The sequence below is a fragment of the Capricornis sumatraensis genome, chromosome 2, assembly GCF_032405125.1.
Source record: "Capricornis sumatraensis isolate serow.1 chromosome 2, serow.2, whole genome shotgun sequence".
Taxonomy (NCBI): Eukaryota; Metazoa; Chordata; class Mammalia; order Artiodactyla; family Bovidae; genus Capricornis; species Capricornis sumatraensis.
In genome coordinates this window covers 108,560,321-108,583,300 of record NC_091070.1, presented here as the reverse complement: position 1 = coordinate 108,583,300, position 22,980 = coordinate 108,560,321, and the positions used below count along the sequence as shown (strand labels likewise).

The 22,980-nt window shown below is 47.5% G+C and overlaps 1 protein-coding gene across 2 annotated transcripts in view; it reads left to right on the top strand.

Moving 5' to 3' along the window:
- NOS1AP (nitric oxide synthase 1 adaptor protein) overlaps positions 1-22,980 on the top strand; it is a 339,279-nt gene that overhangs the window by 313,814 nt on the left and 2,485 nt on the right. For both annotated transcript variants that reach the window (XM_068964124.1, XM_068964123.1), the window contains exons 7-8: positions 14,018-14,184; positions 15,883-16,062. In XM_068964124.1, the coding sequence (XP_068820225.1) occupies positions 14,018-14,184; positions 15,883-16,062 (347 nt within the window). The remainder of the gene's footprint in view (positions 1-14,017; positions 14,185-15,882; positions 16,063-22,980) is intronic.

Below are 22,980 nucleotides of genomic sequence, written 5' to 3'. Positions count from 1 at the left end.
TCCTTTTAAGGAGTCTTGCTTCCACATTAGGGAGCTTTCATTTAATTCGGTGTTTATCTTTCCAGTAGAGCTGCCCCAGGCAGGCCCTTTGTTGTGCAGAGGAAACTTGTTTACTCTGGAGGAATCCAAATGTGTGGAGGCTTTGCTGTCTTCTTTGATGTCTTGTGGGCCCTTCCCCTTCTGGGTTTTTCAGCAGCGCCTTTAATGAAGGTCCTCGCTTTCATTGTGCGTGCTGCCTCTCTTTCTCTCTCTGTCTGCTTTTCTTTCCTCCCTCATTCCCACCATTCCCTACCCTGGGGGAGATTTATCCTTTGTATCTTTTGGCAGCAGCTGCCCTTGGCCATTCCTCTGGGGCTCAGAGCCAGGTGGGGCCTCTGCCCCTGTTCTGCTTGCCTTGCTTTGCCCTGTGCAGTTTCTGACTCCTGGACAGGTTTCCTGGGAGAGATCCTGTTCCCCTGGAGGCATCTGTCTTCCCACGGTGGCAGACTGTCCAACGTGGGGAAGGGCTTGGAGCCCTTTGGAGATTAGAGCGTCTTAAAACAGGACTCATGTCATCTAGACAGTGACCGGTGGCTCAGGAGTATTTACTGTGTACCTGTTACACCTGCCAGACCCGGGCATCTGGCTTATTCAAGCAGGCACACCCCTGACGTCCTGTCACTTCCGGGCTCCCACCACACCTGCCCTTCAGTCACAGCATGCTCCCACTGCCTGATGCTTTGTTTCTCCTTAGTTTCAGTCCCCTTCCTTCATTCAGTGGATATTTATTAGTTTCCCCAGATGCAAGGCTCGATTCTGGAAACTGGGAATACTGGGAAGAAGGCAACAAGGTTCCTGCTGGTGAGGAACTCACATTGGAAGTTGGGGTGGAGGATCCAACAGATGACACACGATGCCTTTTTAGGGGATGTCAGTGCAATGAAGAAGGTAAAGCAGGGTGGCTGAGGCTACGGGTGGAAGCAGTGAGCCTGCTGGGAGGCAAGGTGGTGCAATGGTTAAAAGTACCAAGCTTAAAGCCAGACTGGCGGGCTTTGAGCCTTAGCTTCGGTCTTACTAGCTGTGTGCCTCAGTTTCTTGATCTGTCTAATGGAAATAATAATAGTGCCTAACTTTCAGGGTGGTTATAAGGATAAGTAAGTTAGTTACATGTACATCCCTTAAACTAGTGCCTGGAACACAGTAAGCACTATTTGAACCTAAGTTATTAATATTGCAATTTTGAGGCCAAAAGTGACCATTTCAAGCAGTTTTGGACTGAGCTGATAATCTTTTGTTCTTTTTTCCCCAACCATTTTGTTTTGAGGCATAACTGACGTGTAAGAAGGTCTGTATTAGTCCAGCATTGCCTATCCATTTTAGCCCTGTGACACTGGTTCACACTCATCTGTGGACCCTGGGCTTGGCTGCAGGCTGCTTTGCCTTCAGCCCTCCTGCTTCCCTGTTGTCCCCGAAGCTTCCATCTTAGTGTCCAGTGTCCTTCTCCTGTCCCAGATGAACCCTTTCACCTGCCTCTGCCTTCTCCTCATCTTGCCTCTTCCTAAACCCTGAGCCATCAGCTCTCTCTCCTGAATCATTGTCTGAATCTTTCACTGTGCCTTCTTCTCCACCGCAGATAGATTAGGGCAAGTCTTTTCCATTTTAAAAACAAAACAAAAATCACACCTTTCTTGTCCCTGCATCTCCCCCTAGCCTATCTCTTTTCTCTCCATGATCAAGCTTCAGGCCACATACATTTATCCCCATTGATGGCATTTTACCCCACCCTTGCCATTAGCCCTTCAACCTCCAGTGATCTGATACCTGAAGTGAAGTGAAGTGAAGTCACTCAGTCGTGTCTGACTCTTTGCGACCCTGTGGACTGTAGCCCACCAGGCTCCTCCGTCCATGGGATTCACCAGGCAAGAATACTGGAGTGGGTTGCCATTTCCTTCTCCAGGGGATCTTCCCAACCCAGGGATCGAACCCAAGTCTCCCACATTGCAGGCAGATGCTTTAACCTCTGAGCCACCAGGGAAGCCCGATCTGATACCTGCTGCCTACCAATCTTTCCTGAAACAACCAGTCCAGGTCACTGAAAGTGAAAGTGAAGTCGTTCAGTCGTGTCTGACTCTTTACGACTCCATGAACTGTAGCCTACCAGAATCCTCTGTCCGTGGGATTTTCCAGGCAAGAGTACTGGAGTGGGGTGCCATTCCCTTCTCCAGGGGATCTTCCCGACCCAGGGTTCGAACCCAGGTCTCCCACATTGTAGGCAGACACTTTACCGTCTGAGCCACAAGGGCCAACTAATTGGCAAATTGAACCAGCCTTTCTCTGCAGTGTGCATCACGGGGAATGAATCACTCCCTCCGCCCCCCCCCCCCCCAATCCTGCCACTCTTTCCTTCTTTGTCTGCTAGCTGCTTTCCAGCATCCTTTTTTGTCACCTGCCCCTTAGGTGAAATCCCCAGGGCACAAAAAAAGTGCTTCTTTTTTTTTTCACTTTTCACTTCCCATGGTTTTAACTTATGTTTATCTCTAGGCCAGACCTTTTCTTGAACTCTCCGCTTGTGGATAGTGGGTCTCCAGTTAGCTGTTACAGACTTTCCCAGTTTCATTCTCTTATCCATAATCCTCCTTCTCTGGAATTTTCTGTGTAGGATGCCAGTCTATGCTCAGTCACTTAAATCAGAATTGTGAAACTCATTCCACAGGTATTCCTGTCTCCTCCCTGCCTCTCCTCCGCCTTTCCCTCTTTCCCTGCCCGTAGACAGTTTCCAAGTCCTGTGATCTCTGTCCCCTGAAGATATTCCAGGTTTTTTGTTCTTGGCTCTGTGTTGTCGCCACCTCTTTAGCTTTAGCCCTCATATTTCTCACCTAGAGCACTGCTTTCTATCTTGCCCCTTATAGATCTACCCTCTACATCATCCCTTGGGTAAAATTTGAAAGAATAAAAATCTTTTGATATCACGTGCCTGCTTTTCTTCCTTCAAGGTAAAATCTTGACTCTTCTCAGTCAGGTCCCTTCCTACAGGGTCATTTGCAGTGCTTCCACCACGCTGGGGATTTCTCTACATCGGTACCTTTGCCCCTGTCTTGCCCCCTGCCTGGCGTGCCTCCCATGGCCTCCCCTCCTCTCTGCCCACTTCTTCTCACTGGGGTCTCCTGCATTGCGGGTGGATTCTTTACCAACTGAGCTATCAGGGAAGCCGTGGTACGCTGACAGTCACACACAATGATATCCCTCCATCTAGCTTATTCTTTCTCTCTACCCTAGCTTTACCCCCCTGGTTCTACTGTACAGGCATTAGGAGATACCACAGGTTCAGCTTCAGACCATGGCAATAAAGCGAATATCGTAATAAAGTGAGTAGCACAAAATTTTTGGTTTTCCAGTGCACATTAACGTTATCTTTACACTATACTAGGGCTTTCCTGCTAGCTCAGTTGGTAGAGAACCCACCTGCAATGCAGGAGACCCCAGTTCGATTCCTGTGTCAGGAAGATCCACCAGAGAAGGGAAAGGCTGCCCACTCCAGTGTTCTGGCCTGGAGCATTCTGTGGACTCAGTGCGTGGGTCACAAAGAGTCAGACACGACTGAGTGACTTTCAGTTTCACTTTACATTATACTGTAGTTTATTAAGTGTAAAGTAGTATTATATCTAAAAATAGTGTATATACTTTAAAAATAGCTCATTACTAAAATGCTATCACCTGAGCAAACTGTAATCTTTTTGCTGGTAGAGAGTCTTGCCTCAATGCTGATGGTTGCTCACTGATTAGGGTGGTGGTTGCTGAAGATTGGAGAGCTGAGGCAATTTCTTAAAATAAGGCAGCAATGAAGTTTACCACACTGGTTGTTTCCTTCACAAATGATTTCTCTGTAGCATGCAGTGCCATTTTAATAGTGTTTTACCTATGGTAGAACTTCTTACAAAATTGAAATCAGGCCTCTCAAACCCTGCCACTGCTTTATCAACCAAGTCTATGTAATATTCCAAACCCTCTGTTGTCCTTTTAATCGTCTTTACACATCTTTACCAGAAGTAGATTCCATCTCAGGAAACCACTGTGGTCATCCATAAGAAGTAATTCCTCATCTGTTCAGGTTTATCATGAGCATTCAGCCACATCTTCAGCCTGCCCTTCTTATGCTAATTCCCTTGCCATTTCCACCATCTCTGCAGTTTTTTCCTCCACTGAAGTTTTGAACCCCTCAAATTCATCCATGATGTTGGAATCAACTTCTTCCAAACTCCTGTTCATGGAGGCATTTTGGCCTCTTCACATGAATCAGAATGTTCTTAATGGCATCTGGAATGGTGAATCCTTTCCAGTTAGGGCCTTCAATTTATTTTGCCCAGATTCATCAGAAGAATTGCTATTTATGGACGCTATAGCATTATGAAATGTACTTCCTAAATAATATATTTTATTATTATTAATAATAGTTCTTCCTAAATAATAAGACTCAAAGTTGAAATTACTGCTTGATCCATGGGCTGCAGAATGAATGTTGCACTAGCAAGCATGAAAACGACATTAATCTCATTGTACATCTCCATCAGAGCTCTTAGGTGACTGGGTGCATTGTCAATGAGCAGTAATAATTTGAAAGGAATCTTTTAAGCAGTAGGTCTCAACAGTGGGCTTAAAATATCAAGTAATCATGTTGTCAACAGATGTGCTGTTATCTCGGCTTTGTTGTTCCATTTGTAGGGCACAGGCAGGGCAGACGTAGCATAATTCTTAAAGGCCCTAGGATTTTCAATGGTAAATAAACATTGGCTTCAACTTGAAGTCACCAGCTACATTAGCTCTGTCAATAACAAGAGTCAGCCTGTCCTTTGAAGTTTTGAAGTCTGGCATTGACTTATCCTCTCTAGCTATGAAAGTCCTGAATGGCAGCATCTTTCCAATGTAAGGCTGTTTCCACTATGTGGAAAACCTGTTATTTAGTGTAGATACCTTCATTAGTAATCTTAGCTAGATCTTCTGGATAACTTGCTGCAGCTTCTACATCAGCGTTTGTTTGTACTTTTTTTTTTTTTTTTTTTAATGGTTATGGCTTCTTTCCTTAAACTTCATGAACCAACCTCCGCTAGCTTCAAACTTTTCTTCTGCAGCTTTCTAACTTTTCTCAGGCTTTATAGAATTTAAGAGAGTTAGGGCTTTGCTCTGATTTAGGCATTCACAGCTTGGCTCACTGTTGCAATAAGCCTTGCTTTTGACCTGTTTTGGCTTTCAACATTCCTTCCTCGGTTAGCTTAATCCTATGTAACTTTAGATTTAAAACTGAGAGAGATGTGACTCTTCCTTTCATTTGAACACTTAAAGGCCAATGTAGGTTATTACTTGGCCTAGTTTCAATATTGCTGTGTCTTAGGGAACAGGGAGGCCCAAGAAGAAAGAAAGAGGTGGGCACAGTGGTGGCAGAGAGGAGTGGGGGGCAGAAATGGCAGCAAGTGAAGCAGTCAGGTACACACTGCTATATTTAAACCAGATAACCAGTAAGGACCCATCGTATAGCACAGGGAACTCTGCTCAGTGTTGTGTGGCAGGCTGGATGGGAGGGGAATTTGGGGGAGCATGGACACATGTATATGTATGGCTGAGTCCCTTTGCTGTCCACCTGGAAAATACTTTCAGTCTGAATTTTATATAATACTATATCACATTTGTGAAAAATAAAACACAGTTGTTAAGTTTACTGTGTTATATGGGTACAGTTTACGCTGCCCCCAAAATAATTACAATAGTAACATTGAAGGTTATACAGAGTGAAGTAGATCAGAACAACAAATACCATATACTAATGCATATATAGGGAATCTAGAAAAATGGTACTGATGGACATATTTGCAGGGCAGAAATAGAAACACAGACATAGAGAGTGGACTTGTGGTCATAGGAGAGGGTAGGACAAATTGAGAGAGTAGCATTGAAATACACACATATGAAATATCCATGTGTAAAAGGGAAAGCTAGTGGGAAAGTTGCTGTATAACTCAGGGAGTTCAGCCTGGTGCTCCATGATGACCTAGAGAGGTGAGATGTGGGGAGTGGGGTGGGAGGGAGGCTCAAGAGAGAGGAAGATATATGGATACTTATGGCTGATTCACGTTGTTGTACAGCAGAAACCAGCACAACATTGTAAAACAATTAACCTTCAATTAAAAATTAAAAAAAATGTTTTTAAAGATCACTGATCACAGATCATAACAGATAATGAATAGCAACTAATAACAGACAATGAAAAAGTTTGAAATATTGCGAGAATTACCAAAACATGACACAGAAGCACAAAGTAAGCAAATGCTGTTAGAAAAATGGTGCAGATTTGCCAGAAACCTTGAATTTGTAAAAATGAAGTATCTGTGAAGGGTAATAAAATAGGTATGCATGCTCTCTACCCATTAGCTGTATTATATCTGTAAGAATCCAAATGCGATCATCAGAGCACCCTCTGAATGGCAGAAATTGTCTCAGAAAGCAGCCCATAGTTGGTGATTCACTTACATCAGTGTTGGTTTGGAAACTCTACTAGTACAAAGAGAATGGCTGAGAAGTTTATTTTTTAATGACTTCCCCAGAAGCAGAACTAGAATCTCGGAGATTTTTCAGTCCCTTGTGAGTTTCTGGCCTGCATGTCTCCAGACCCTCTGCAGCAGGGTGCTGCTCAGTTCTCATTACAGTCAATCCCCTACGTACGAATGAATTCTGGTCTGAGTGTGTGTGTAAGTCCAACAAAGTTAGTCTAGGTACCGAGCGAACACAATCAGCTATATAGTACTGCACTGTAATAGATTTATAATACTTTTCACCCAAATAATACATAAAAGACAAACACACACAAAAGTTTTTTAATTGTATGGTACAGTACCTTGAAAAGTACAGTAGTTCCGGCCACATCACTGCCTCTTTTACACTTCCTTCTGTACATCCAGGCTTAAAATAAAGATACTGTCCTCTGTACGGCACTGTTCAGTAAAGTACACAGAAGCACAACCACTTATGGAGGATGTGCTCATGTGACAGTGTATACCAGACATGTGAACTAACTTATAACTTACATGATTGGCGATGTGAATGCACATTTGCATCTTTGAAAGCTTGCAACTTGAAGGTCTGTATGTAGGGAACTTACTGTATTAGGATTTCCAGGGCTGAGGGGCGGCCTCCCTGTATAGCTCACTTCCCTGTTTTGTACCCTGTGATGCACTGTTTCTTTTGTAAGTATTTACCAAACACCTTCTCTGTGCCAGATCCATGGGAGATGTGAATGAAACACACGCTTGGCCTCAAGATCAGAAGGACACAGTTGATATTGCTTTGGCTAATTAAGAGCACTTGACAGATGGCTCCCCAGTGCTGTGGAAGCCAGTCTCCCCCGATGACTGATGGAAAGCTCTCCTCAAGTGCAGGCCCATTTCACCCTGTTCGTTCCTCTAGGGGCGAGGAGAACCAGATGCTCAGTTCCCAGCACTGTCTGCCTACTGAGAAATAGATGCTAGTTATCCGTCAGTCCTCCCTGTCACAGGGTAAACCTCCGCATTGTCAAGAAGGTCACCTCTGGGTGCGGCAGGTGGTAAAAAGCAGCCTGCTCTCTGTGCTCCTGCTGGCTGGTTGACAAAGAAGCAGAAGACTGCCCTGCTGGGCCATGGTCCAGGGTCCTCCTTTCTGTTACATGCCATCGCATGTAACCCATTTCCTAGAGCAGCCAGAAGGAAAACCAAGCACACTGTTTGCTTCTGAAATACTAGGCTGTGGGAAAAGAATTTTAAAACCAGTAGATAGGCTACCCACTCCAGTATTTGGGGGCTTCCCTTGTGGCTCAGCTGGTAAAGAATCCTCCTGCAATGTGGGAGACCTGGGTTCGACCCCTGGGCTGGGAAGATCCCCTGGAGAAGGGAAAGACTACCCACTCCACTGTTGTGGCCTGGAGAATCCCATGGACTGTGTAGTCCATGGGATCAAAAAGAGTCAAGACACGACTGAGCGGCTTTCACTCTTTCACTTTCATGTGTATATGCATCAGGGACTCACTTGGCTGTACAGCTGAAACTAACATAACGTTTTAAATCAACTGTATTCCAGTAAGGGCCTCCCTAGTGGCTCAGTGGTAAAGAATCTGCCTGCAATGCAGGAGACATAAGAGATGCAGTTTCGATCCCTGGGTCGAGAAGATCCCCTGGAGTAGGAGATGGCAACCTACTCCAGTATTCTGGCCAGGAAAATCCCAGGGACAGAGGAGCCTGGCAGGCTACAGTCAGTGGGGTCGCAGAGTCAGAGATGACTGAGCACACACACAAACACACATACTCCAGTGAAAACTTTAAAGAATAAAATGATTTCTGAATGTTAAATAAATACGTATATACACACATACCAGGCTTGCTTCCCCAGATAACTCATGTGGGTTTGCATGAGAAGACTTGTTAGAACTATTTGTACTACAAGGCAGGCCCGCCAATGACCAAAGCTTGGTTGCCTGAGTTGGCTTGAGGTTTAGGGAATCAACACTTCATACTCCCTACTTATATTACTCTGTGCAGTTTTACAATTGGTGCTTAGTCTCTGAAAGTTTTTAAGTTTTATTTGAAGACAGTTAGTGATGAACCTAATCCTGAATGTAGAGAAAAAGGTGTTTCCTGGGAAATGCCTGAGAATCGCCAGTTGTTTCTACAGAGTCCAAGAAAGAGAGAAGAGCAGAGAATGAAGAAAAATAAGAAACAGTAGGACTTTCGTACATTTGCTGAGCATGTGATCAGAGACATGGTCAGTGGGAAGAAGCAAGTGGAAAATAGACAAAGAATGACAAACCAGCCGCCTATCTCTCCTGTGCCACTGCCGCTGTCTCCAGGCCTGTCCCTGGCTTCTGTTCTTGAAGGAGGATGGTCAGAGACAGGGTCTGAGGATTAGAGACAGATACTGTGTGGGCTGGGGCCTCAAATCTCCTCAGTTCCACATCCCTCCCCCCAGGCCTGCAACCCTCCCACCCATTCTAACTCAGCCTCCATGTAGAGTTGAAGGAACTGGGGCCCAGGGAGTGAGGTGATTTACCCATTTCCTGACAGCCTGATAGGAGTGTGGTGGAGGAAACCCCTACCTCTCTGGATACCCCATTCAAGGTTATTCAAATGGTAAAGAATCTACCTGCAATGCAGGAAACCTGGGTTCAATCCCTGGGTCTGGAAGGTACCCTGGAGAAGGAAATGGCTAACCACTCCAGTGTTCTTGCCTGGAGAATTCCATGGACAGAGAAGACTGATGGGCTTCAGCCTGTGAGGTTGCACAGGACTGGACACAATTAAAGCAATTTAGTATGCATGCATGCTTCAATACAAAATAAAATTTTCTAAAAATACACCAGGAATAACAAGATGGCAGAGTAGAAGGACATGCACTCATCTTCTCCTGCAGAACTCCAAAATTACAACTTGCTGCTGAACAACCATCAACAGGAGAATGTTGGATCCCACCAAAAAAAGATACCCCATGTCTAAGGGCAAAGGAGAACCCCCAGCAAGACAGTAGGAGGGGTGAAATCATGTTTAGAATCAAACCCCATACCCGTCAGAGATGCTCGAAGGGCTCAAGCAAACCTTGTGCACACCATGACCCAGAGACCCTACAGAGACTGAGCCAGAACTGTGTTTGAGTGTCTCCTGTGGGGGTACGGGTCAGCAGTGGCCTGCTGCAGGGGCAGGGGCTCTGGGTGCAGCAGGCCTGGGTGTGGCATCAGCCCTCTTGGAGGAGGTCACCATTAACTCCACCATAGAGCTGCCAGAACTTACACAGGACTGGGAAACAGACTCTTGGAGGGCACACACAAAACCTTGTGCACACCAGGACCCAGGAGAAAGGAGCAGTGACTCCACAAGAGACGGACCCACACTTGCCTGTGAGTGTCCAGGAGTCTCTGACAGAGGCGTGCGTGGGCAGTGACCTGCTGCAGGGTCGGGGGCACTGAGTGCAGCAGTGTGTGCATGGGAACTTTTGAAGGAGGTTGCCATTATCTTCATTACCTCCACCATAGTTTGGCCTCAGGTCAAACAACAGGGAGGGAACACAGCCCCACCCATCAACAGAAAATTGGATTAAAGATTTACTGAGCATGGCCCTGCCCATCAGAACAAGACCCAGTTCCCCCTCCTCCCCGCCCACCAGTCAGTCTCTCCCATCAGAAAGCTTCCATAAGCCTTTTATCCTTCACCATCAGAGGGCAGACAGAATGAAAACCACAGTCACAGAAAACTAACCCAAACTGATCGCCTGGAAAACAGCCTGTCTACCTCAATGAAACTATGAGCCATGCCGTGTAGGGCCACCCAAGACAGACGGGTCATGGTGGAGAGTTCTGACAAAACGTGGTCCACTGGAGAAGGCAATGGCAAACCACTTTAGTATTCTTGCCTTGAAACCCCCATGAACAGTATGAAAAGGCAAAAAGATAGGACACTGAAGGATGAACTCCCCAGGTCGGTAGGTGCCCACTATGCTACTGGAGATCAGTGGAGAAATAACTCCAGAAAGAATGAAGAGATGGAGCCAAAGCAAAAACAACACCCAGTTGTAGATATGACTGGTGATGAAAGTAAAGTCCGATGCTATAAAGAGCAATATTGCATAAGAACCTAGAATGTTAGGTCCATGAATCAAGGTAAATTGGAAGTGGTCAAACAGGAGATGGCAAGAGTGAACATTGGCATTTTAGGAATCAGCGAACTAAAATGGACTGGAATGGGCAAATTTAACTCAGATGACCATTACTATATCTACTACTGTGGGCAAGAATCCCTTAGAAGAAATGGAGTAGTCATCATGGTCAACAAGAGAGTCCAAAACGCAGTACTTGGATGCATTCTCAAAAACAACAGAATGATCTCTGTTCATCTCCAAGGCAAACCATTCAATATCACGGTAATACAAGTCTATGCCCCAACCAGTAATGCTGAAGAAGCTGGAGTTGAACGGTTCTATGAAGACCTGCAAGACCTTTTAGAACTAACATCCAAAAAAGACGTCCTTTTCTTTATAGGGGACTGGAATGCAAAAGTAGGAAGTCAAGAAACACCTGGAGTAACAGGCAAATTTGGCCTTGGGGTACAAAATGAAGCAGGGCAAAGGCTAAAAGAGTTTTGCCAAGAGAACACAGTGATCATAGTAAACGCCCTCTTCCAACAACACAAGAGAAGACTCTACACATGGACATCACCAGATGGTCAACACTGAAATCAGACTGGTTATATTCTTTGCAGCCAAAGATGGAGAAGCTGTATACAGTCAGCAAAAGCAAGACCAGGAGCTGATTGTGGCTCAGATCATGAACTCCTTATTGCCAAATTCAGACTTAAATTGAAGAAAGTAGGGAAGACCACCAGACCATTCAGATTTGACCTAAATCAAATTCCTTAGAATTATACAGTGGAAGTGAGAAATAGATTCAAGGGGTTAGATCTGATAGACAGAGTGCCTGAAGAACTATGGACAGAGGTTTGTGACAGTGTACTGGAAGCAGGGATCAAGACCATTCCCAAGAAAAAGAAATGCAAAAAGGCAAAATGGCTGTCTGAGGAGGCCTCAAAAATAGCTGAGAAAAGAAGAGAAGCTAAAGGTAAAGGAGAAAAGGAAAGATATACCCATCTGAATGCAGAGATCCAAAGAATAGCAAGGAGAGATAAGAAAGCCTTCCTCAGTGATCAATGCAAAGAAATAGAGGAAAACAATAGAATGGGAAGGACTAGAGATCTCTTCAAGAAAATTAGGGATACCAAGGAACAGTTCATGCAAAGATGGTATGGACCTAACAGAAGCAGAAGATATTAAGAAGAGGTGGCAAGAATACACAGAAGAACTATACAAAAAAAGATACTAATGACCCAGATAACTACGATGGGGTGATCACTCACCTGGAGCCAGGCATCCTGGAATGTGAACTCGATTGGGCCTTAGGAAGCATCACTATGAACAAAGCTAGTGGAGGTGATGGAATTCCAGTTGAGCTATTTCAAATCCTAAAAGAAGATGCTATGAAAGTGCTGCACTCAATATGCCAGCAAATTTGGAAAACTCAGCAGTGGCCACAGGACTGGAAAAGGTCAGTTTTCATTCCAATCCCAAAACAGGCAATGCCAAAGAATGTTCAGACTACCACACAATTACACTCATCTCATGTGCTAGCAAAGTAATGCTCAAAATTCTCCAAGCCAGGCTTCAACAGTACATGAACCAAGAACTTCCAGATGTTGAAGCTGGATTTAGAAAAGGCAAAGAAACTAGAGATCAAATTGCTAACATCCATTGGATCATCAAAAAAGCAAGAGAGTTCCAGAAAAACATCTACTTCTGCTTTATTGACTATGCTAAAGCCTTTGACTGTGTGGATCACAACAAACTGTGGAAAATTCTTCAAGAGATGGGAATACCAGATCACCTGACCTGCCTCCTGAGAAATCTGTATGCAGGTCAGGAAGCAACAGTTAGAACTGGGCATGGAACAACAGAGTGGTTCCAAATCGGGAAAGGAGTACGTCAAGGCTGTATATTGTTACCCTGCTTATTTAACTTATATGCAGAGTATATCATGAGAAATGCCAGGCTGGATGAAGCACAAGCTGGAATCAAGATTGCTGGGAGAAATATCAATAACCTCAGATATGCAGATGACACCACCCTTATAGCAGAAAGTGAAGAAGAACTAAAGAGCCTCTTGATGAAAGTAAAAGGGGAGAGTGAAAAAGTTGTCTTAAAACGCAACATTCAGAAAACTAAGATCATGGCATCCGGTCCAATCACTTCATGGCAAATAGATGGGGAAATAGTAGAAACAGTGACAGACTAATTCTGGGGGGCTCCAGAATCAGTCCATGCAGCTGGTGACTGCAGCTATGAAATTAACCTTGAAAGAAAAGCTTTGATCAACTTAGACAGCATATTTAAAAGCAGAGACATTACTCAGCCAACAAAGGTCCGTCTAGTCAAAGCTATTTTTCCAGTAGTCATGTATGGATGTGAGAGTTGGACTATAAAGAAAGCTGAGTGCCAAAGAATTGATGCTTTTAAACTGTAGTGTTGGAGAAGACTCTTGAGAGTCCCTTGGACTGCAAGGAGATCCAAACAGTCTATCCTAAAGAAGATCAGTCCTGAATATTCATTGGAAGGACTGATGCTGAAGCTGAAACTCCAATACTTTGGCCACCTGATGCAAAGAACTGACTTACTGGAAAAGACCCTGATGCTGGGAAAGATTGAAGGCGGGAGGAGAAGGGGCCAACAGGATGGATGAGACAGGACAAGAGGATGAGACTGTTGGATGGCATCACTGACTTGGACATTAGTTTGAGTAAGCTCCAGGAGTTGGTAATGGACTGGGAAGCCTGGTGTGCTGCAGTCCATGGGTATGCAAAGAGTTTGACACGACTGAGTGACTGAACTGAAAAATACACCCATCTATTTATGCAATTTTTTTCCTGCTAAAACCTTTGGGGGCTTCCCTGGTGGCTCAGTGGTAAAGAATCTGCCTGCCAATGCAAGAGACACCAGTTCAATCCCTGGATCAGGAAGATCCCCTGGAGTAGAAAGTGGCAACCCCCTCCAGTATTCTTGTCTGGGAAATCCCATGGACAGAGGAATCTGGTGGCCACAGTCCACGGGGTTGCAAAAAATCGGACACGACTGAGAGTACTTTTTTCCGTAATCTGTTTCCACTCCTGAGTGTGAATGAAGTTGAGGTGGCTGTCATCCCTTTCTTGCAGGTTCCCCACATCCTGTCAGTGAAAACATCACACCAGCCTGACAAAGCAGTCATGTCCAGTCTTGAGGAAATGTCTTTGTTTCTGAACTATGAGAAGATACTAAAATCAGAACATGTTATTGGATTGGACATTTAATGGACTTGAGTTGAAAAGACATATGAAAATGTTACTGAGCCAGTGGTGTGCCAAAGCGTGACATGATTGAATACTGAAGTGGTGGGCAGGAGGATGTTGTTCTTGGTGTGGCTCTGCCCTTCCCACCCTCTCTGTTGTCCCTGCAGGCCGCCAGCTCACCGGAGCCGAGAGGACCTCCACGGCCACTGCAGAGGAAACGGACATTGATGCGGTCGAGGTCCCACTCCCAGGGAACGACACCCTGGAATTCAGCCGAGGCGTGACCGACCTTGACGCTGTAGGGAAGGAAGGAGGCTCCCACACAGACCCCAAGGTAGGCAGGAGGCAGCCCACCCAGGTGATCCGCACAGCTGCGTGCATGTCACCTCCCAGAGCGGCCTGTGTCACGGCCTCAGCCCCTGTCCGTCACCTCTTAGCCTCTGCCAGCACAGTGGTGTCTCTGCGGCATGTGTTACTTCCTTTCAGACTGAATCTGGAGATTCAGTTCCCGTGAATTGATGCTAGGTGTGGCTGCATGTCAGGATTTCACAGAGCTCATTCCTGACATGCATTACCCTCCAGGGCCCATCAGTCCTCAGCTCCCTGCTTCTCACTGGAAGCCCCAGCTTTGATAGCACCTTATCGGGTCACAGTACCTGTGCACGTGGCTAATCCTTGCACAACACAATGCGATCCCCTGGGGCTTAGCTGAAGGAGCAGGGTGAGTTTGGGCTGTCTCTGCCTGTGGCTAGGATGTGTGCCTTTGATGCTGCTGGGGAGGCTGCAAATTGGCCGATTGGAGTTTGGAAACTGCAAGACCACCTTAGGCATCCTCCATTTCAACCTCCTGTTTTTATGGGTGAGATGATGGATGCCCTCAAGGGGTTTCTGATATGATCTAGGTGAAACTGAGAACTTCCAACCTGAAGACAAAACCAACACCCCTGGCCCCCCGCCCCCACACACGGCCCCTGCCCCCCACACCCCAACACACACGGCCCCTGAAACAGACACATGCTGCCCCCACACGCATACACAGCTCCTGACACACACTCACAGAAGGAAAATTCTGACAGATTGCCCTTGCCTTAGACTCCCTGCCAGTCCCCTGTACCATGAGTGCCTCTCTTTCCTCACCATGTAACAGCTTTTCCCAAGAGGAGGTCTAGGCTAGTCCATCAGAAGGGGAGACCTGTCTAGTTTGAGTGGCGGTATTGTTCCGTAGTGTCTGCCTGATATTTTCTGTGGCGCCCAGTTTGTACTCTGCATGCGGCAGAGGCCTCTGTCCCTGGCGCTTCCTCTCACACACCTAAGGAAGGGCCAGCGGCAGAGCTGCTGCAGCGGAATTCTCTGGCTCACAGAAGCCGCCTAGTGACGACGTCCAGCTATCAGGAGGGAGACGGGAGGGAAGGGAACGGAAGCTGCTTTCCCCTTTCTGAGAGAGGATCTCCCCAGCCCACGTTCTGTGTGTGTCCAGACTTTCTTCTCTGGAGCTCCCATTGTGAGGAGGCGGTGCTGGGTTGGAGCACCTCCCTCATGGCCTCTTCCTCCAGTGGTCAACTCGGGAGACCCTGCAGACCCGGGAGGAGAGAGCCCTGAGGACACAGCAGAGTGAAGGTGGAAGCTGCCTCATAGCAAGGTGTAGGTAGCTCTCTTTCACAGAAATAGATCCAAGACCAGAACCTCAGGTAACTCAACAATGTGGGAGAGCTGCAAGCCCTGGGCAAGAAATGGAACAGGATCAGCTGCCTGGCCTCCCATCATATCGCATCAGGAACTCAGCTATACAAATAGGGTTTTCTGACTCTGTGGTCCCAGCCCAGGCCATCAGATCATCTCCTCTGGGGGCGGTGGGGGGCAGGGGTGTCCTGTCCACAGTTCCATTGAAGACGCAGCATTTCCAGCTCTTCGTTACAAGTGGGCCATTTCACCGCAGCCTCGTATTAGACATACTGTGCATATTGAAGACAGAGTAAGTTGTCTAAAGGAGGCACGTGCCCAGGCTCACACCGTGTCGTCTCCTCTCCTCCAGGTCCCACCCCACCCCCAGGAGCCCATGCTGACAGCTTCGCCCAGGATGCTCCTTCCCTCTTCTTCCTCGAAGCCCCCGGGCTTGGGCGCGGGCACACCGCTGTCCACCCACCACCAGATGCAGCTTCTCCAGCAGCTCCTCCAGCAGCAGCAGCAGCAGACGCAAGTGGCTGTGGCCCAGGTTCTCCTCAGCCTCCTCCCTTCTTCGCAGGCTCCACTCTCATGGGCTTGACGCACCTTCCCTAGCGAGGGGCACAGGGCAGGTTTTAAAATCTAGGGAGCTATAAGGGATGGCTCATGCTGTTGGATCACTGCTTGTCGGGGAAGGGGGGAGGTGGGGAGAGGAGAAAGGGGGGATGCAGATGAAATGGGAAAAAACGTTTTGGTTTCCCATGTATCCCCCACTCTGAGTTGGGCTTGGCTGGCTTGGCTGGATGTTGTTGGGTCATGACTTGAACTTACTAAGGAACATAATTTCACCCTTCCTTTCCTGCCTTCTTTTCCTGGTGTGTGGGTGAGAAGGGATGCTTCTGGAGTCAGGACAGATGTGAGGATAGGTGTGACTTTGCGACACCACTCTTAAAGTATGAATTTGTGCCAAATGCCCCGCAGAGTCTACCATCCTGGAAACCTTGTCCTTAGAGGTTTCCATGCCTCCTTTAGTCATCTACTCATTCCAGGCAGGATTTCTCTATTTATGTAAAGATTTCTCCAGGCAGGACTTGATACCATACTGGCCTTGATTATAATGGGATTTAACTTCCAGGAACTTGTTGTTGTTCAGTTGCTAAGTCCTGTCCAACTCTTTGCAACCCCATGGACTATAGCACGCTGGCCTCTTCTGTCCTCCACTCTCTCCCTGAATTTGCTCACATTCATGTCCATTGAGTCAGAGATGCTTTCTAACCAGCTCATCCTCTGCTACCCTCTTGTCCTTCTCTTGTACATTTCCTTACAGGAACTTAGGTATTTGAGCTATAATGGGGAGAACTGGCCTAGCTTTCAGGAATCAAGCACTGTTTGAGCCCTGAGGACTCATTGGGCTGCTGTTGCTTTATAAAGGAGGGGCGAGCTGACTTCCCTGCTGCTTTTAGCAGGGATCCCTTCTGCTTGCTTTCTGTGGAGGGCATTGTCGTCCACACCTTCCTTGGAACTTGTGAGTCTGAGCTTCATCTTCTCTCCGGGCAATCAGGGGATGGTGAACGCATCATTGGTACTATTCAAAGGCTGACTCCTAAGGTAAGAGTCAGATGGGGTCAGGACCTAATGGGTAGATGAAAACAGTGAGGAGCGGGGACTTCAGGGTTTGGAGAGTTGGTGAGAGATTTGGGAAGGCAGCTCTTGGCATTGGCATTCCACATCTGCTCAATCAGGCTGGCCTCTGAGGTCTTCTGCATTCTGGAATGAGAATAAGAAGACGTCTCTAGAGAGCTCTTATTGATCCTTGTCATTTCTTCTCCTATTCTTCTCATGACCCCCAGGTAGAGTGGATCACACAGGCAGAGCTGTCTTTCCCAACACAAACTCCTTGAGGAAGTATCCGGCAGCCTAACCAAACTGATGGCAATGACTTGGGTCTTGAAAAGACCTTCTTATAGCAGTCTCACATTGACCTGGGCCTGAGGCTCAGCCTTGTGGGTGCCTTTTGCAACCGGGTTTCAAGAGAATAAAATCAGTGGGGCACTGCTCCCAAGTGATTTGAACCTTTTTAAAAATACTGACCATGATCCAAAAGGGTATGTGCTGATACTGGGAGGATCTGCAGGTATTCCCAAAACAGCAACAAAGAGGAGGGATGTCATTTATGGCTTCTGATATTTGGGGGAAAAATCACTGCCTTTTGTCAAATAATTGTATTCATCTCCTGTAATTAATGATGTGCCGGGTGTGATGGCTGACAGGAGCACAAAGCCGGAATGCTCCAGCACAGGGCCATTCGGCAACCCACATCCATCCTCCAACCCACGATACTTTCCTCTTTCAGCATATCAATTACCAAGTAATTAGTATTTATCTAAGAATGAGCTTGATGCATATTCATGATGAATGTTATCAGAGAGGCATTTGAATTTGAAGTCACTGCTAAATACTGAAGAAAAACTATTTGCAAACGTATAATCTGCACAAGAAGAAGAGTGCTGTGGTAGTCAAAGGATGCACGGTCTGCAAAGCCATAGGACCTGCAGTTTATCATAGGTCTGTCTCCCAGTCAGGATGAAACCCTCAGAGTGGTTCTTTGGCCCAGAATCAAGCATCTGTCTCAAGGAGACATCGCTCTCTGGCCCTGTTTTAACTGCCTGTGTTGTAGAAGACAGTGAAGCTAGGAGGTGGGAAGAATGTTGTGTTTGTAGTTCACTTGATGAGCCTCTCTCAGTTCAGCCACTTCCACACTTGGAATCTGGTGATTATAGGTGGCAGTGCCCGGGTTGAATCTGTTCAGTCTGTGACATGTCTAAAAGGCCACCAGAGCACATCAGTATCTCCCATGGGTAAAACGACTTTGGGTAGGACCGTAGCCTTCTAAAATGTTGGGGTCAGACAGTACCTTGAGGTCATCACAGAGCTGCTTGAGCAGAAGTTGTCTTCCCCTCCCTGCCGTCCTTATAGGCAGTCTCTTCGGTTTCCTTCATCTTTTGCTGCCTGGGAATACAGCTGACATGTCGTACCTCGCAACTGGCTTTCAGCTCTTCTTGTCCTCCAAACCGATTCAGTCCTAAACCAGCCTTCAGTTACAGGTTTCTCTGCATGTTCCTCTCTTTCTCTCTTTGTAGCATTTGATCCAAGGGCTTTTTATTAGTATCCAAATCTTTGGGTGTAAACAATGATATAAGATATATATATAGGTGGATTAATAAATAGGTCTTCTTAACATCTTTCCTGCTTTTAAAATATATCAAGTCTGGCTTACTTGGTTTCTCTGCACAGTGTCCAGCGTGAGATCAGCTTTTACTTGTGCTGTCAGATTCTATTGCCATCAAACCGCAAGGTTTCTGCCTATCTTTGTAAAACTGCCCACAGTCCCTGGAATTCCAATGGGTAGTACTGTGACCTCAGCATTTCAGGTGGGAACACATTTTCCTTTGTTCTGGGAGTATCCAAGTTCTCCTGTGTGACTCCTGAGAAGAGCTAAGGATAAAGACAGTTTCTTGCAAACAGGTGTACTCTCAGGGTCCCTAGTTGCACGATTTATGCACTCTCCCCATTTATTCTCGAAGATCAGTCTGGTTCTACTGTTCTCACTGGGACCAGGCTTAGATCTCCTTCACAGTGTTCTGATTTGGTCTCAGACCTCAAGACCTCTCCCATCCTCTCCCTAAATTGGTTCAGAGCTGGTCTAGAACGGCCTTGCCTTGGCCTTCAAGGTACATGGGCAAAGGTGTTGCTCAGCTGACTCTTAAGCATTTCTAGACTAGATCTCAGCACATAAATAGTGAACCCCAAGCCCTTCGGACCACTTTCCTGACCCCAGCATGAGGCTTGCGTGGCTGCACTAGCTTCCTGCTTTTAGATGGACAAGAAGTTCAAGGATGCGAATTGAAGTATAATCAAGCCTTGAACCAAAGCTGGGTTGTAGCTGGCACCCGCATGGCCACGGGCTGGGCCCACATAGCTCCAGAATTGATCCGGGCACTGTGGCTGACTGGCAGCGGTTAAGTAGGCCAGGTCACTTCACAGTTTGCCAACTCCTAGCCTGGCTCCTGGGGAAAATGTTGTCCTGCAGCTCAGTACTGCCACTGAAAGACTCCTCTACCTGCTGCCACTTGTTCTGAAACAAGCGATCAGTTACTTAATGCTTTGCAATTGTGTATGCTGTAGTTAGAGGAACAGCGCTGAAAAACCTTCGCAGTCCTCCCCCCAGCCCCCCGCCAGGCCCTAGATGTAGCCTCTGTCCTCGTGGCTTCTCCAGTTCCCAGCGCCTTGGGTGCACTGCCCAGGCCCCTGCCTCATGCATGCAGAGACAGAGCCGCCTGCCTCCGCTTGTGTGTCCCGTGTGTGTGGGGGGGCAAACTGCTCTGGTTCTCTCCACTGCCATTTCCATGTGCCTGCTGCTCCCTAACTCCAGCCTGGCCCTGCCCCCACTTCTCACGGAGGAGCTGGAGTCCAGGCAAGTAGGCTGGCGGGCCAATGGGCAGTGGTGTGGTGTTGCTGGGTGGGTTGTGGGCGGCTGTCTGAGTCTGGGGAAGTGGCACAGAGCTGGAGGGCACAGGGTTGAACTTACACTTGTACTGCTACGGCCAAAACGCAGAACTGGACACCGACTCCAGGCGTGGCCTTCCCCCCGATTTAGTCTGTGACCAGAATGCGTGCATGCTAAGTCATCTCAGTCTGGTCTGACTCTTTGCAACCCTGTGGACTGTAGCCCACCAGGCTCTTCTGTGCATGGGATTCTCCAGGCAAAAATACTGGAGTGAGTTGCCATGCTCTCCTCCAGGGGATCGATCCCATGGCAGACGGATTCTTTACCACTAGCGCCACCTGGGAAGCCCAGAATAGTCATTGCCAAAGACCACATGATTCTGGAAAGGCAAAACTATCTGCTACCTTTTCAGAAATTAACATAGCCTGCCTTGTTAAAAGGTGTTTGAGGTTTTAAAAGCAGAGCATGCTGAATACAAATAAGTCCCGTCTGGTAGGGAGGGGGAGGTGGTATCTGCTCCTGTTGTACAGTGGGGGAAGCGAGCACACAGCTGTAGCTGACTGCCCAAGCCAAAGCTGAAAATAATGCTGCTTCATTTCAGTGCTTCGTGGCCAGACCCACATATGCGAAACACAAGGACTGTTAAATTGCCTCAAATTTAGAGGAAGCTCGGGCCATATTGTCCCAGCTTGGCCTGGGTTTTGTACTCCTGGGGTACAGACTGCTGCAGCGAGAGGCCTGAGCCTTATGCCTGCTGCCCATTTGGACGGCTGCAGGAACAGAAGGGCTCCTTAGCTCTGGGTTTGGGCGGCAGCAGCAGCGTGTGCTTTTGAATTCCCAGGGTTTGAAAACACCTGAAATGTTATAAGTCTGCGTTTGCAAAGCTAAAGTTCTTATTTAGACTAATACAAGGAACACTCAAACACAACTTTTTCTCATAGTACTGAGTGCCTGTGAATTTGTGATGAAAGATTTGATTCAAGGGTCGTGTTTTATGTACTAATGGTAACTCCCCTGCTGGAATGGTTATGTGCAAAAGAAACTTCCAGATTTTGGTGTCCCCCACCCCCGCCCCACCCCACCCCGCCCCTGGCTTCTGCAGGAGGGAATTCCTCTTTTGTCGCCCGTCCTAATTCTCTGACTTCCCAGAGGAAATCTAGGGGTGTTCTTCAAGGAGCCTTTAACCAATGGCCCCTGGTACTGACTATTCCATTCACCTGATATGGACTCATACACTGACCAAGCCTCTGGCCAAGCCTCTCAGTTGAAAAATGGAGAAAGGGAGGTGCAGGTAGAAGCGTATTACCTACAGTTGAATAGGGAGTAACTGACAGATTCGAGCTTTCAGCTCCTGGTCCAGTGTTCTCAAATGGCCTCTTCCGCGGGCAGGTTCAGATGCAGGGTTTGGGTACCTGAGTCTGTAGCCTTTGTGTGCAGGGAGCCCTCTGTAGATGTCAGTTATTGGTAGGTGAGATTCCCCACTGTTTCTGTTTACATGCATTGAAAGTTTTGCTCCACGTTTATGCCTCGTGTTTCTGTTTTGCTCTGAAGAAAATAGAAAATGGATAATTAGCAATTCTGTCTGCCCAGTACATTCCTCTCAATGATGCTCTTAGTTGGAATAAATTACATTTACTGGCAGATGGAAGGTTATGGTTTCCTCTGGGGGCACTTGTAGGGGTGAGGTTCCCACAGCAATTGTCCTGATTCTCAGAACCAGCAGGATTTGGGGGACTCTTTCGGTGAACTGTCTCCATGCCTCATTTTTGCAAGGAAGACAGAGGCTTAGTAGCCATCTACCATCTGATACTGGATTAAAATATTATTGCTGCTGCTTTCCCTGTTCTTGCCCCTCTCTAGATCTCTCCCTAGTTTATTTGAGGCTGATGTCTGGACTGGAAGATCAGTCTTGTCCTTAGCAGTGCCTGGTGAAGGACAGATTCACTTTAGATTCCTTAGGCATCCTCCCCCTGGGGGAACGATAGGCCTAACCTCAGGAGCCGCTAATGGAAGGTGGCAGTTAATCTCATTAGTGGCTCCACTTAGCAGCAGAGCCAACAACGGCAAGGTCAGGTCCTCAAATCTGGGCCGGGGTGAGGAGCTGGGGGAAGGAAGCAGCCACTGCATCCAAAAGTGTGATCTCTGAGGGCTGGCTGCCGGGAGGGCAGACACTGCCCTGGCAGGACTCTGGGCCAAGCTCGGCCAGACCGTGGGGTGAACATGACCTGCTACTCCCTGACAGAATGTGAATCTCTTTGGAGCAGATGGCTCTTCAGAAACCCAGAGCATTTGTTGTCTGAGTCAGAGAATCGACTCTTCCAGTTCCTTCCTCCTCTCTCCTCCGCTCTTGGCTCTACCTGTCCCAGCCCGGTCCTCCTGACTCTGTGTCTTTATCCATACTGTGTTTTTGTTTCAAGAAAACCCTCTTTCGTACAGGCTGCTTTGGTCTTAACCACCAAGTTCATGAGCTCCCCTTATTCAGGGACCTTCAGAAACCTCCCAGAGGCCCTTTTATCCACTTCTCAGCACAAAAGTCACACATTGCTGTCCCTGTTGTGTGACTTAGTGTCGTCAAGCCAGAGTCCTGAGGGAATCCGCACATCTCCTCCCCCTGGGTTGTGTCCCCGCACCCAGACTGCACGCCGGGAGCAGAGAGGCCCCCTGGGCCCCGAGCACTCAGGGTGCCATTGCCGGTGCTCTAGTGAGAGGGTGGAACAGTGAGAGGGCGAGGGTCCCCCTCCCCAGAGAGGGCGGCTGTGGAAGCTGTCACCTCAGGCTGACAGCCACCTGCCGGGGCTGCTGGACGAAGCCCTGTGGTTAGTCAGTCAGCAGCTGTCTGACCCCCGCCAGGTACGAGACATGCTCCCAGAGGCCTCTGGAAATAAAAGGGAGCGGAAGGTCTGGGCAGGAAGCTGACACCCACCACAGGCGTGGAAACACCGACTTCGTCACCGTCACCTC